The sequence below is a fragment of the Hylobates moloch genome, unplaced genomic scaffold (genome assembly GCF_009828535.3).
Source record: "Hylobates moloch isolate HMO894 unplaced genomic scaffold, HMol_V3 SCAFFOLD_8, whole genome shotgun sequence".
In the NCBI taxonomy this organism is placed as follows: Eukaryota; Metazoa; Chordata; class Mammalia; order Primates; family Hylobatidae; genus Hylobates; species Hylobates moloch.
The window spans coordinates 95835097-95851721 of NW_026652283.1; the positions used below are offsets into that span (position 1 = coordinate 95835097).

At 37.4% G+C, this 16625-nt stretch overlaps 1 protein-coding gene across 50 annotated transcripts in view; it reads left to right on the forward strand.

Annotated features, from left to right (window-relative positions):
• The window catches only part of CLASP2 (cytoplasmic linker associated protein 2), a 226429-nt gene that overhangs the window by 161800 nt on the left and 48004 nt on the right, over positions 1-16625 (forward strand). For all 50 annotated transcript variants that reach the window (XM_032162155.2, XM_032162156.2, XM_032162161.2 and 47 more), the window contains 3 exons: positions 6312-6455; positions 14085-14228; positions 15383-15489. In XM_032162155.2, coding sequence (XP_032018046.1) covers positions 6312-6455; positions 14085-14228; positions 15383-15489 — 395 coding nt within the window. The remainder of the gene's footprint in view (positions 1-6311; positions 6456-14084; positions 14229-15382; positions 15490-16625) is intronic.

The window sequence follows — 16625 nt, forward strand, 5'->3', positions numbered from 1 at the left end:
AGTGAGCTCTAATCACGCCACTGCACTCCAGCCTGGGAGCCTCTTTTTTTAAGAGACAGAGTGAGACCCTGTCCATTGAAAGAGAAAGAAAGAAAAAAAGTAGAAAATGTATATAGAGATGTTTCATGGACCAGTGCAAATGAAGGTCTAAACCAGCTAAGGGTGAGGCTGTGCACAGTGGCTCACACCTGTAATCCCAGCACTTTGGGAGGCTGAGGCAGGCGGATCACTTGAGGTCAGAAGTTTGAGACCAGCGTGGCCAACATGGAGAAACCCTGTCTCTACTGAAAATACAAAAATTAGCCAGGGGTGATGTTGGGCGCCTGTAGTCCCAGCTACTCGGGAGGCTGAGGCAGGAGAATCACTTGAACCCGGGAGGCGGAAGTTGCATTGAGCCAAAATCGTGCCACTGCACTCCAGCTTGGGAGACATAGCAAGACTTGATCTCAAAAAAAATAAATAAATAAAAATAAGGGGTTGATAGTTGAGTTCAGAGAGAATAAGTTGCAGGATACTTGAAGAGAAAGACAAAGGGAAGATTGAAATGAGATATGCACAAATTAAAATTAACTTTCCTATTGGAAAACATTATGCTGGAAACTGGAATCACCGATTGTTTCTCTAAAAGCCTAAATTATTTATAAATATGTATTTAATATAGATATAGATGTATTAGCAAATCCATGAGGGAAAATCACTTTTTGGCTGGGCACGGTGGCTCACACCTGTGATCCCAGCACTTTGGGAGGCCAAGGTAGGTGGATCATCTGAGGTCAGGAGTTCATGACCAGGCTGGCCAACATGGTGAAACCACGTCTCTACTAAAAATACAAAAAGTTAGCCGGGCGTGGTGGCAGGCACCTGTAATCCCAAGTACTCGGGAGGCTGAGGCAGGAGAATCGCTTGAACCCAGGAGGCAGAGGATGCAGTGAGCCGAGTCTGCTTCACTGCCCTCTAGCCTGGATGACAGAGAGAGACTCCATCTCAAAAAAAAAAAAAAAAGAAAAAGAAAATCACTTTTCAACTCTTACACCAGTGTTTAGAATAGCAGAGGAAAGTTATATTGGAGCCATACCTTATGGCAAAAATAAAACCAGCTTTCAAGTGGGTGACAGGATTAAGTATAAAAAATTTAACAGATTATAGAAAACCACATGTAACTTGAGTATCAGATCTAGAAAATTTTTTTATTGATCTTTCAGATAAATGATGGATGTTTATATAAAATTTTACATCTCTTTCAGAGTGTCATGTGATTACATGTCAAGAGGAAGCAATGGGGGAAATGGCAATACAAAGTGATTTTATTTGAATAAGTAATACTTTAAAGATAAATGTAATTTTTGCTGACCTCTTTTTCTGGGTTTCACAAACAATTAAAGAATTTCACATCCTTTAGCAGCTAGATTGTTTTTCCTTCTCTGAAAAAGAATGCATGTTTGCTGTATTAAAATCATAAACTAGATATAACCTTGTAAAATATCCTAATAAATATACATATTCAAATGATTATATATGTATTGTGGTTATGTTGCCTATTAGTATAGTAAACACATACATTCTGTGAAACCCTTGTAAAATTTTGCATGACGATAAATTGCCAAGGCACTGCACTAATTGAATCTCACATAGTGTAAATAAATATATTCAGTTATTGATGGTGGCAAATTATAAACAAAACACATTGATGTTCATTTTTTTATTTAACATAGTCACCTTCCAGCTATTCACACTGAGAGAGGATGACATTGCTTTAGGAATTCAGAATATTGGCCAGGGAATGGTGGCTTATACTTGTAATCCCAACACTTTGGGAGGCCAAGGTGGGCAGATCACCAGAGCCCAGGAGTTTGAGACTAGCCTAGGCAACATGGCTAAACCCCATCTCTACAAAAAATTTTTTTTAATTAGCTGGACGTGGTGGTGCACGCCTATAATCTCAGCTACTCGAGAAGCTGAGGTGGGAAGATCTCTTGAGTTGGGATGTCAAGGCTACCAGTGAGCCAAGATGACACCACTGCACTCCACCCTGGGTGACAGAATGAGACCTTATCTCAAAAAAAAAATCAGAATATTATCTGCTGTCATAATTTAATTGTGCCTGGTACGTTAAAACTAACCAGAAGTCTCTTTTCCTGTCTACTACATATTTCTGATGGCTAATAGGTCAACTTTTGGTTTTTTGCAATAAATTTATTTAAAGTTATAAATATGTCTTAATTGACAGGTAAAAATTCTATGTATTTATGGCATATAACATGTTTTGATATATGTATACATTGTGGAATGGCTAAATCAAGTTATTTAACATTTGTATTACCTCATAGGTGTATCTTTTTTTCTGGTAAGAATACATAAAATTCACTCTTTTATCAATTTTCAAATATGCAATGTATTGTTCTTAACTGTAGTCACCATGATGTACAGGTCTCTTTTTGTTGTTGTTAATTGTTTATCAAGAGAAACTATTTCTTACCCCACATATTCATAATTCATAGTTCAGAAACACAAGTCAGTTACAAACTTCTAGGTCATTCAGCCTGAAGAAATTCTTTATATTCCATAATCCCTTTGCACTCTGAAATATGCCAGCCTTTCTCATCTCCTCAAAATCTTTCATGGAATCATAATTTCTGTAGAAATCTTCATGTGCCTTCTTTCCTGGTTTAGATACAGCAAACTTATAAAGAGTTGCCACCTCCAGGGATACAATGAATGCTCCTACAATATGAAATTGCAGACACTTGGCCAGAAGGCCGTGCATCTGAGGTTTAATCATAGTACCAGGAGTCATAGTAGTTACTATCCTTGATAGCTATGTCAACCTCTATACCAACATCTTCCTGGCTGATGGAGAAATCAAATCTCTTAAACTTCTTCCTCCTGTCTAACTGAAATGTGCCCTTTGACCAACATCTCTCCAGTCCCCTACCCTCTGGTAACCTCCATTTTACTCTCTGTTTCTATAAATTTGACTTTTTTTTGTTTTCTTGTTTTTTTTTTTTGAGACGGAGTGTCGCTCTGTCACCCAGGCTGGAGTGCAGTGGCGCGATCTCGGCTCACTGCAAGCTCCGCCTCCCGGGTTCACACCATTCTCCTGCCTCAGCCTCTCCGAGTAGCTGGGACTACAGGCGCCTGCCACCACGCCCGGCTAATTTTTGGTATTTTTTAGTAGAGTCGGGGTTTCACTGTGGTCTCGATCTCCTGACCTCGTGATCCGCCTGCCTCGGCCTTCCAAAGTGCTGGGATTACAAGCGTGAGCCACCGGGCCCGGCCTAAATTTGACTTTTTACATGCTGCATGTAAATGAGATCATACAGTATTTGTCTTTCTATGTCTGGCTTATTTCACTTAACGTATTGTCCTCCAGGTTCATCTTCATTATCACAAATGACAGGATTTCCTTCTTTGTAAGGCTGAATAGTATTCCATTGTTTATATATACCACATTTTCTTTATCTTTTTGACCATTGATAGACACTTAGGTTGATTACTTTTTTCTTTTTTTTTTGAGACAGTTTCGCTCCTGTTGCTCAGGCTGGAGTGCAGTGGTGCAACCTCGGTTCACTGCAACTCCACCTACCAGGTTCAAGCGATTCTCCTGCTTCAGCCTCCCGAGTAGCTGGAATTACAGGCGTCCACCACCACGCCTGGCTAATTTTTGTATGTTTAGTATAGATGGGGTTTAACTACGTTGGCCCCGGCTGGCCTTGACTTCCTGACATCAGGTGATCCACCCACCTCGGCCTCCCAAAATGCTGGGATTACAGGCGTGAGCCACTGCGCCTGGCCGATTCCATATCTTGGTATTATGAGTAATGCTGCAGTGAACATGGGAGTGCAGATGTCACTTCCACATTCTGATTTCATATCCTTTGGGTATATACCCACTAGTGGAATGCTGGATCATATGGCAGTTCTGTTTTTAATTATTTGAGGAACCTCCATATTATTTTCCATAATGGCAGTATTAATTTACATTTCCACCAGCATTGTGGAAGAGTTTCGTTTTCTCCGCATCATCACCAACACGTGTCTTTCATCTTTTTGATAACAGTCATTCTAACAGGTGTGAGGTGAATATCTCAAATGTGGTTTTAGTTTGCCTTTCCCTGATGAATACTGATATTGATCATTTTTCCATATACCTGTTGGCCATTTGTATGTCTCTGAGAAATGTCTATTCGGATCCTTTGCCCATTTTCTAAACAGTTTATTTGTTTTCTTGCTATTGAGTCATGTGAGTTTCTTACATATTTTGAATGTTAACCACTTATCAGATGTATGGTTTACAGTACAATATTTTCTCCCATTTTGTAGTTGTCTCTTCACTCTGTTGATTGTTTCCTTTGCTATGCAGAAGCTTTTTAGTTTGATGTAATCTCATTTGTCTATTTTTGCTTTCGTTGACTGTGTAAAGTTATAAATACTTCTTAAAATTCATTATGAAAGAAAAATGTAATTGTATCTCTTCTTTTTTTTAACTGGAAGTAGGAAGGGAAAAATGTACAAGTGTCAGAACCTTATTTTAATATTTTACTTCCTGTGAATTTATTCAGTATGGCACTTCCCAGAGACCTTATTTCACCTGAGTGACAAAAATGACATTAAAATCGATAGTAAGGGAAGAAAAAACATAGAAAAACATATTACCTTAAAATTTGACAATTTTTTCTCAAGTTTCAATCATACATTTAAACCTTCCTTATTCTAAGTCAGCAAATTCGCATTGAATATGTGTTTAGCATCCTTGCTGTATCCAAGGACTGTGTACTATGTCATGTGCTGTTTCTTAAGTGCACAGGTACAACATGGTGACTATAGTTAATAACAATGTATTGTATACTTGAAAATTGCTAATGAGGGGATGTGGAATGGGGAGATGCAGGTCAAAGTATACAAAGTTGCAGATCCATAGGATGAATAAGTCTAGAGATGTAACAGACAACATGAAGACCATAGTTCATAATACTGTGTTATATTTGGGATTTTTGCTGAAAGAGTAGATTTTAGGTGCTCTTGCTACACACACAAAAGGGGTAACTGAGATGATGGATTCATTGATTTGCTTGACTATAAGAAACGTTTCACTATGTATATGGGTATCAAAACTTGCACACATTAAATATATAAAACTTTAAAATTGAATTTATAAAAAGAGAATTATAGATTTTAAGTGTTCTCACCACAAAAAATAAGTATATGAGGCATATGTTAATTAGCTCAATTATAACCATTCCACAAATATACATATTTCAAACATCTGCTTTCCATGCACCTACACATCAAGAATTACTGGGAGAATAGGCCGGGCACGGTGGCTCACACCTGTAATCCCAACACTTCAGGAGACCGAGGCAGGCAGATCATGAGGTCAGGAGTTCGAGACCAGCATGGCAAACATGGTGAAACCTCGTCTCTACTAAAAACATAAAAATTAGCTGGGTGTAGTGGCGGGCGCCTGTAATTCCGGCTGCTTGGGAGGCTGAGGCAGGAGAGCCGTTTGAACCCAGGAGACGGAGGTTTCATTGAGCCAAGATCGCACCATTATACTCTAGCCTGGGCGACAGGGTGAGATTCTGTCTCAAAAAAAAAAAAAAAAATTATAAACCCACGCATAACATTTTATCCACATAAGTGTTGTCTTTTCTTCAGTGGTACTCATTTTTGTGACAGTTCTTTTGGAAGGCGTTTCTAACAACTGGTGGACTCATTAAGGAACCTCATCTCATTGTGTGAGTCTCTGTTTGACCAAAAAAAAAAAAACTATATTGCCCACCTTGATTGCTACCTTGATTTGCCATACCTTATTTCCAAAACACTTTGGTTCATTTTCCCAAAAACAAAATTACGGAGTTAATAAAGACTAGCTCCCTGTGAGGCTAGCCAAGAGTCAGCCATAAGCTCTGAGGGCTGATTTAAGGAAATGTTTATAATCTTGTCAAGATAGTCTTCAGCAGTTGTTCAAACTTGGGGAATGAAACACCTGGGACCTCAAAGTTCTGATTGTGTGTGAAAAACAAAAATCATCAACACTGTCATATACTTGTACCTCAGGTAGGTAGGTGATTGTAGTATTAATCACCTGGCTGGGCATGATGTCTCATGCCTGTACTCCCAGCCCTTTGGGAGGCCGAGGTGGAAGGATTGCTTGAGGCCAGGAGCTCAAGACCAACCTGGCCAACATAGGAAGACCCTATCTGTATATAAAAAAAAAAAATCATCATCATCACCTGATTATTTTTTAAATGTTCTCTAGTGTCTCACAATAACCATCTTTCTGTCCTTTCTCTTTGTGCTTTCCTCTGCAGGTGAAGGTTGCTATCCTTAAATACATAGAAACTCTGGCCAAACAGATGGATCCAGGAGATTTTATAAATTCCAGTGAAACTCGCCTAGCAGTGTCTCGGGTCATCACTTGGACAACAGAACCCAAAAGTTCTGATGTTCGGAAGGTATGTTTTAATATGAGGTTTAGAAGATAAATTGGGAAAGCAACTCAATTATTATGGATTGCCAATGAAGGCAGCTAATATTTTCAGGACCTTAGCAATTAGCAGTGAGTTATGAAGAGCTTTTTAAAAAATCTTTAAAATTGTTTCAGATTTTATCCAATTAATGTGAGCATAATTTTCAAACCTAGAATCAAAAGTAGCTGCCTTTACCACAGTCCTCCCTCTAATTTTATAACCATTCAGAATATTTCAAATCATTCCCCTTGCATTTACCTATACATTTCAAATGAGAGCTTACACTATTATTTGATTTATCAATTTTTAGACTTTTTTTTATCTATTGATGAATGTAGACATTAAGTATATCCATCTATCTTGGTAAGTGAGGACTTAGCTTTCTCATACTTTCTGTATCCTTTCTAAGGTATTCATAAACTACTTATGAATCAATTACTAGTTATCAGTAGAAAAGATTTACATTTGACTGTGCAGGTATTCACTTCCATACCAAGTGATTTGCGACTGCTTTCTTTATTATAGAAACGTTATTTGTCCTGGAGTTGATAATTTGCCTTGCTTTTTCATTTGCCTACTTTTTTTTTTAAGTATCATAATATTTTCAACATCTCTGCTACATGTGTATGGCTATTATTTTTCATATGCGCAAAAGCATAGATTATTATTTTATTTTCTAGAGAGCTCCTTCCTAGACATTCTGTTGTTTTCTCCAGTTTTGACGTATTTCTCCCCAGGCCTGCTGCACACACGTCTCCCTGCAGTTTCTCTTGAGCATCTTCCTGAGACTTACCTTCATCCCTGTTTACTTCTTCTATCTTTTTTTTTGGGGGGACAGAGTCTCGCTTTTTCACCCAGGCTGGAGCACAGTGGCATGATACTGCCTCAGTGCAACCTCCATCTTCCAATTCAAGTGATTCTCATGCCTTGGCCTCCCGAGTAGCTGGGGTTACAGGCACCCACCACCACACCCAGCTAATTTTTGTATTTTTGGGGTTTCACCATATTGGACCAAGCTGGTCTCAAACTCCTGTCCTCAAGTGATCTGCCCACCTCGGCCTCCCAAAGTGCTGGGATTACAGATGTGAGCCACTGCACCCAGCCTGTTTCTTGCATCTTATATTTACTTTCTTTTCTGGTGAATCATTTCCATCAACATTTGCTGCAAAAGGAGTACACATAGGCCGGATACAGTGGCTCACGCCTGTAATCTCAACACTGGTAGGCTGAGGCAGGTGGATTGTCTGACCTCAGGAGCTTGAGACCAGCCTGAGCAACGTGGCAAAACCTGTCTCTGCTAAAAATAAAAAAATTGGGTGCAGTGGCATGCACCTGTAGCCCCAGCTACCTGGGAGGCTAAGGTAGGAGGATCACTTGAGCCCAGGAGGTCGAGGATGCAGTGAGACAAGATTGTGCCACTGCACTCCAGCCTGGGTGAGAGAGTGAGATCTTATCTTAAAAAAAAAAAAAAGAAAAAAGTACACAGAATATACATTTTTTGTGATCTTTATTTCCAGTGATGAGCACTGCACCTAACAGCAGCAGAATATTCTTCTCAACTACACTTGGGACATTCTGCATGCTAGGCTGTGAAACAAACCTCAATAGATTAAAATGATAGAATGAATACACAGTATGTTCTCTGACCACAATAGAATGAAATTAGAGTCAATAATAGAAAGGAATTTAGAAAACCCACAAACAGCTCACTCTTAAATAATCAGTGGGCCGAAGAGGGAATCAAAAGAGAAATAAGAAAATACACTAAGAAGGGTTAATATCCAGAATCTACAATGAACTCAAACAAATTTACAAGAAAAAAACAACCCCATCAAAAAGTGGGCGAAGGACATGAACAGACACTTCTCAAAAGAAGACATTTATGCAGCCAAAAAACACATGAAAAAATGCTCATCATCACTGGCCATCAGAGAAATGCAAATCAAAACCACAATGAGATACCATCTCACACCAGTTAGAATGGCCATCATTAAAAAGGAAACAACAGGTGCTGGAGAGGATGTGGAGAAATAGGAACACTTTTACACTGTTGGTGAGACTGTAAACTAGTTCAACCATTGTGGAAGTCAGTGTGGCGATTCCTTAGGGATCTAGAACTAGAAATACCATTTGACCCAGCCATCCCATTACTGGGTATATACCCAAAGGACTATAAATCATGCTGCTATAAAGACACATGCACACGTATGTTTATTGCAGCACTATTCACAATAGCAAAGACTTGGAACCAACCCAAATGTCCAACAACAATAGACTGGATTAAGAAAATGTGGCACATATACACCATGGAATACTATGCAGCCATAAAAAATGATGAGTTCATGTCCTTTGTAGGGACATGGGTGAAACTGGAAACCATCATTCTCAGTAAACTATCGCAAGGACAAAAAACCAAACACCGCATGTTCTCACTCATAGGTGGGAATTGAACAATGAGAACACGTGGACACAGGAAGGGGAACATCACACTCCGGGGACTGTTGTGGGGTGGGGGGAGTGGGAAGGGACAGCATTAGGAGATATACCTAATGCTAAATGACGAGTTAATGGGTGCAGCAAATCAACATGGCACATGGATACATATGTAACAAACCTGCACATTGTGCACATGTACCCTAAAACTTAAAGTATAATAATAAAAAAAAAAGAATTACTAATGCTCAGCTGCATGTACACCAATATATAAAAGCAGAGGTCAATACAATGATCAAAAATGGAAATTTACTGGTTATTAATATTTAAGTAAAGCTATGCCTCATGTCTTTAAATTTAACATATTACTAAAACAAAACCATACAATGAATTTTCTCCATGAAGAATTGAGTCCACCGTGTGTCTAATATTTCCATAAATGTTCTTAGTTTCTTTCACTGCTCTTGAATGGACCTCGTATCTCTTAAGTTCATCTAAAGTATCAACTTAATAAAACTTTTTCTTTACCATACTTCTCATGGAACAAAAAAAAAAAAAACATTGAGATGAATGAAAATGAAGACATGGCATACCAAAATGTATGGGATAAAGCTCAAGCAGTGCTTCTAAGGAAATTTATAGCTGTTAATGCCTGCAATAAGAAGAAAGCTCTCAAATCAGTAATCCAATTCAACACCGTAAGACACTGGAAAAAGAAAAGCATACTAAACCTGAAGACATCAAAAGGAAGGATGTAATCAAGATTAAAGCAAAAGTTAACGATATAGAGACTGGGAAAACCAGTGAAACCAAAAGCTGGTTCTTTGGAAAGATCAACAAAATTGACAAACCTTTAGCTAAACATATCAGGGTAAAAAGAGAAAACATTCAAATTACTGGAATTACAAATGTGCTTGGTGTGGTGGCACACACCTGTAATCCCAGTACCTGGGTGTGGTGGCTCACACCTGTAATCCCAAGGTGGGAGGATCACTTGAGGCTGGGAGTCTGAGACCAGCCTGGGCAATATGACAAGACCTCATCTATGCAAAAAAAAAATTCAAAATTAGGTGGGTATGGTGGTGCATGCCTGTAATCCCAGATACTCAAGAAACTGAAGCAGGAAGATCACTAGAGCCAAGGAGTTCAAGGGTGCAGTGAGCTATGATCGTGCTGCTGCACTCCAGCCTGGATGATAGTGAGACTCCCAACTGTCAAAAAAAAAAAAAAAAAAAATCAAAAAAAATAAAAAGAAAAGAAATGAAAAGAAACCGTAATCATTACCTATTGTAGTAGGAAATCACTAGAAAATGTCTCAAGCTGATAGTGAAGAAATAATTGTATAAGCCCGTCAATCCTGTCGGTAAAAACAAGTATTACAAAAGGGAACTCTGGAGAGCTGAAAAAGGGAATTAAGATTTATAAAACGATGGCCGGGCACAGTGGCTCACGCCTGTAATTCCAGCACTTTGGGAAACCGAGGCAGGTGGATCATGAGGTCAGGAGATTGAGACCATCCTGGCTAACACGGTGAAACCTATCTCTACTAAAAATACGAAAAATTAGCCAGGTGTGGTGGCACGCGCCTGCAGTCCCAGCTACTCAGGAGGCTGAGGCAGGAGAATGGCTTGAACCCGGGAGGCAGAGGTTGCAGTGAGCCGAGATTGCGCCACTGCACTCCAGCCTGGGCAATACAGTGAGACTCTGTCTCAAAAAAATAAAAAAATTATAAAACATTTTCTAAAACTTTTTTCTAAATCTGTATGTATTTGATATAAAAACTTAAAAATTATTTTAACATAACTACTGAGCTTATAAAAAAACTTAGACGAAATGGACAAATTCCTAGAAAGATACAAACTACCAAAACTGACTCAAGAAGAAATAGATAGCATGAATAGAACTATAACAGGAAATTGATCTAGTATTCAAAAGCTGTGCACAAGCCAGGCACAGTGGCTCACACCTGTAATCCCAGCACTTTAGGAGGCTGAGGCAGGTGGATTGCCTGAGCCCAGAAGAGACCAGCCTGGGTAACATGGTGAAACCCTGTCTATACAAAAATTAATTGAGTGTGGTGGCATACACCTGTAGTCCTAGCTACTCAGGAGGCTGAGGTAGGAGGATCATTTGAGTCTGGGAGGTCAACGCTGCAGTGAACTGTGATCACACCACTGCATTCCAGCCCGAGTGACAGAGCAGCACCCCATCTCAAAAAAAAAAAAAAAAAAAATACATAAAATAAAACTGCACAAAGAAAAGCCCAGGCTCAGATGGCTTCATTGGTGGTAAATTCCACCAAACAATTAATATCAATTCTTCACACATTCTTCCAAACAAACAGAAGAGGAAGGAACACTTCCCAGTTTATTCTATGAGACCAGTTTTATTCTGATACCAAAACTAGACAGAGACATTGCACATCAAAAAAACACTACAGACTAGCATCTCTTTATGAATATGAATGCCTTAATCTTCAACAAAATGCTGGCAAGCCAAATTTAGCAACATATATAAAAGAATTATATACTATGACTCTATTAGTTCGTTTTCACGCTGCTGATAAAGACATACTTGAGAATAGGCAATTTACAAAATAAAGGTTTAATTGGACTTAGTTTCATGTGGCTCGGGAAGCCTCACAATCATGGCAGAAGTCAAGGAGGAGCAAATAATGTCTTACATGGATGTCAGCAGGCAAAGAGAGGGAGAATGAGCCAAGTGAAATGGGTTTCCCCTTATGAAATCATCAGATCTCGTGAGACTTATTCACTACCACAAGAACAGTGTGGCAGAAACCACCCCCATGATTCAATTATCTCCCACCGGGTCTCTCCAACACGTGGGAATTATGGGACTATAATTCAAGATGAGATTTGGGTGGGGACACAGAGCCAAACCATATCAATGACCAAGAGGGATTTATCCCAGGAATGTAAGGTTAGAGTAACATACAAAAATCTATTAATGTAATAAACCATATCAATAGTAAAAATACAAAAACCACATAATCATCTCAATAGACACAGGAAAATAAAACACTTAAAACAGGAATAAATCTTCATGAACTCCAATTTGGCAGTGGATTCTTAGATATGGTATCAGAAGCTTAGGCAACAAATGGAAAAACAGATAAGTTGGATTTCATCAAAATTTAAATTTTGCAATATTCCAAGAACAAGAATACTGATGTGACTGTAGAAATTATTGGCACATTTTTAAGTCACAGAGTAATATGATTTATGTTTTTAAAGATTATGCTGTCTGATGTGACAAAAATGGACTAGTATAAGGGAGAAGAAAGAAGAAAAGGTTAGAGCTGATGTTGAAAGGAACCTAAGTCCTCATCTATTGTAGGAAATCACTAGAAAATGTCTCAACTGATAAATGAAATAATTTTATAAGCCTATGAATCCTAACTATCAGTAAAAACAAGCATTACAAAAGGGAACTCTGGAGAGCTGAACAATGGAATTAAGATTTATAAAACCTTTTCTAAAACTGGTTTTTTAAAATCTGTATATATGTATTACTTTGATAGACTTCAAAAATTATTTTAAAAGAAATATGAAATATATCTAGTAAAACAAATGTGACATTAGGAAATTTAAAGCCACAAGAAAGGAAGGATATGATCAAAATATACTAACTCTATAGTATTTTAAGTCATGTGGTGTTAGTACAGAAATAGACAAATAGATCAATGGAACATGAAGGAAGGTCCAGAGACACTTAGGTTTATATAGGAGATTAGTTCATTATACAGGTGTCACTTGAAGTCATGAGGAAAGGATATACTCATTGGTAAATGGTTTGGGAGCAATTGGGATGTCTGTCCCTACAGGGGAAATAAAGCTGAATCTCCAAACCAAAGTAAACTAGATGAAATAAAGTATATATTAACAAGCACTAGTTCATTTGCTCAAGTTTACTTGTGGTCCATTCAATGTGGTGGTTCCAAAAAAAGTATGAGATCATAACTTTTGTTTTCAAACCGCAAATATTAATAGCTTTATTTAAGCACTATTAACATGTTAGATACCCAGAGTATATACCCACACAACTTATACTTTTTTGTTTTTAACAAAATGTGCTCATATTATAACACTCTTTTTTTTTTTTTTCCTTTTAAGTCGCTGTCTCCCAGGCTGGAGTGCAGTGGCATGATTTCCGCTCACTGCAACTTCGCCTCCCAGATTCCAGAGATCCTCTGGCCTCAGCCTCCCAAGTAGCTGGGATTACAAGCACACAGCACCACACCCGGCTAATTTTTGTATTTTTAGTAGAGACGGGGTTTCATCATGTTAGCCAGACTGGTCTCGAACTCCTGACCTCAAGTGATCCACCTGCCTTTGCCTCCCAAAGTGCAGTGTGAGCCACTGCACTTGGCCTGTTACAGCAGTCTTATAGTTTTTCTTCAGCAGTATATAATAGACCTTTCTCAATTTCTACATTGAGAGCTATATCATCTTCCGGGATTGTGTTGTATAGTATTCCATTGTTCCAATGTAACATAGTTTAACCATTCCCCCTAGTGTTGTATATTCAGGTGTATTTTTCATAGAGTGGGTTCAGAAAGGTCCAAAATGAAGTGTGCAGATTTGGATACAAGTCATGTGATCATAAATGATTTGAGTTTCTCTCTCCTTAATTAAGTCTCTATATAATTTGAATTTCAAAGTTTGTCTTTTAGTAATGCAGTTGATTACTTCAGAAGCAGAAAAGAATTGTATAACTTTTCTTAACTGATCTGAGTAAGCTTTATTTTGTTCCCATTTCCACAGAACAGACTTACTTTAGCTTCAAATTGTAGTTGTTAGGTTAACTGCTTGTGAGAAGATTCGATATTATTTCTCCTTGTAATCGTTTATTAGGAAAACTAAAATACTGTAGCAGTATGTAACAGAGTAACCCTGGAAACCATCATGGTTAACTTTTCCATTGTCTGTTGGGTCATATTTGTTATGCTTTTCATATTCCCTTCTTACCTTAAAAAAAAATGGTAGGTCGATATTTTTTTTATCCTTCCCACAAAACAGTTTGAAAGCAAATAAGAATAGCTTCCTTTTCCCTGGGAAAGATGGTCAGGCTTCGTGCTATTGAACAGAAATGTAGGGGAAGAAAATGGTCTTGTTTGAGTAACAAAAATATATTCATCTACTGTATGCCTTTGTTTTTTAGGCAGCACAGTCAGTGCTGATTTCATTATTTGAACTCAATACCCCAGAGTTTACAATGTTACTAGGAGCTTTACCAAAAACTTTTCAGGATGGTGCTACCAAGCTTCTTCATAATCACCTTCGAAACACTGGCAATGGAACCCAGGTAATTGTTACTTATTTTCTTGGCTATTATATAATGTGATGGTTGATTTAATAATATTGCTTTCTTTTATACAAAGTAAACTTGATCCTTAGTATATAATTTTTGCATCTTTATTTGGCAGCATTTCCTGAGCAGAATTAAATATTGTCTTGGAAAGAATAGAGTCCCTATGCCTGTCCTATTTATATTATATTATAATTTGTGTGCATTAGGATAGTGGTAAACAGTGGCCAGGTATGAACAAGAAAAGCAAAATGTGAGCAAAACATAGATGAGAGCACTAGCTGGAAGCCATTAGAATCAGGACATGCTCTTTAGATGAACCAGTTCTTATTTGAGGACTAACAGGGATGACTTATTCCAGGGTTAACAAATAAGATTCAAAGGAGGTAGTGCTTTAAGAAGTGTGGTCACATTAAATGATCACAGGCTTGTCAGTCCATTTATACTTGGATGTGCAGGAATTTGTTTTGAAGAAGTAAGTTCTGAGTAAATGAAACACTGAAATATGTATATTTATGTGCTTGTGTATACATATATATATTTTTTACTGGTATGAAATAACTTCCATTATATGCCTAAAGAATTGAACTGAAGCATTAAAAAGAAAGACATTTGATGGCGAATAAAGGAGATATGCTGATGGCAGGCTTAAGGTAAAGTCTGAGGAGGGTTAAAAGTAATCCTAAAACAATTTCTTGTGACCCAGAGTCAGTCATCTTTTTAAAAGGAGTAGGGATTATTTCATCATATCTTAAGAATAGACATATTAATAGTATGACCAGATTTAACTCCCTTGGTGTAAAGCAAAGTCAAGGAGGAATAAAATTTGAGCATTAGTAATGGTTAGAAGAAGGAAATTAGCTCAGAACAGGAAGCTAATTTAAAATTATATTCAGTCCTTGAGGGAAAGGATGTTGATAATATTTGAGAGCAGGAAGCAGGTGAGAACAGAAAAAGACTAAAGAGTTACATTAAGTAGGGAGAAATTTTCCCCCCAGAAACCAGACATAAGTACATGAATATTGAAAATATTCACCTGTAAATATGGCCCTTTAATGTGGTTCAACCTAATGTTTGTGTGGCTTCCTTAAGAGTTTTTTTAAGTGAACTTACCTGTAATATGTTAATATTTCTTTGACTCCCTTCATCAGAGTTCCATGGGGAGTCCTTTGACAAGACCAACACCACGATCACCAGCTAACTGGTCCAGTCCTCTTACTTCTCCTACCAATACATCACAGAATACTTTATCTCCAAGGTAATAAAAGGATGATTTTTCATGATGGTATTTGTAAATTCCCATTCTTTTCTGTTTTTGAGACAGAGTCTTGCTCTGTCGCCCAAGCTGGAGTGTGGTGGTGTGATCTCAACTCACTGCAACCTCTACCTCCCAGGTTCAAGCAGTTCTCCTGCCTCAGTCTCCCAAGTAGCTGGGATTACAGGCACATGCCACCACACCCGGCTGATTTTTGTATTTTTGCTAGAAACAGGGTTTCACCATGTTGGCCAGGCTGGTCACAAACTCCTGACCTTAGGTGATCTGCCCACCTCGGCCTCCCAAAATGCTGGGATTACAGGCGTGAGGTACCCTTGGCTGTAAATTCCATTCTTAAAAAAGCAAGCACTAATATAATTCAAGTCAGTTCCCACTTGACTTGAAAGGTCTTAGAAAAGTAGAAACTTAGCAAATTAAAAAAATTTTAAGTTTATTTGAAAACCAACTACTTAAATGATAATATATAGGATATGGAATTTTTTAATAAGTGGAAAGAAAACCTACTGACAGCCTTTTTAAGTAAGTTACTGCTTATTACATTAAATGGCATAGTTATATTTCTCAGAGATGCTGTATAAATCCAGTAAATTCCAAACTATGTCTTTCAATTACATTATACTACTCTGTATAAGTGGTGATGAGGTCAGTTATAATGATGAGTTTAAAAAATTAAGCTTGCAAACAAAACATATAAATAACAAACGGGAGGGTTAAATATATAATGAATATATGACATTATATATGTATCATATATAATGAATTACACATGTCATATATAATGAATTACATATATAACATGTCATATATCATATATGACATATATTAGGTCATATTTGTTATGGTTTTCATATTCAGAATGATTTATTTCATATTCAGAATGATTATAACAGAATGATTTATATTCATATATATTTATATTTTTATATATTTAACCCTGTTTTTATTTTTTTATGTATTTAACCCTTCCCTATTTGCTATTTTTATGTTTTGTCTGTAAGCTTAATTTTTTCATTATATGTATAATGAATCATATAGATATTATAATTCATTACATATATAATATCTGTGTAATTCATTGTATATATAATGATATATGAATTATATATAAACATATATAA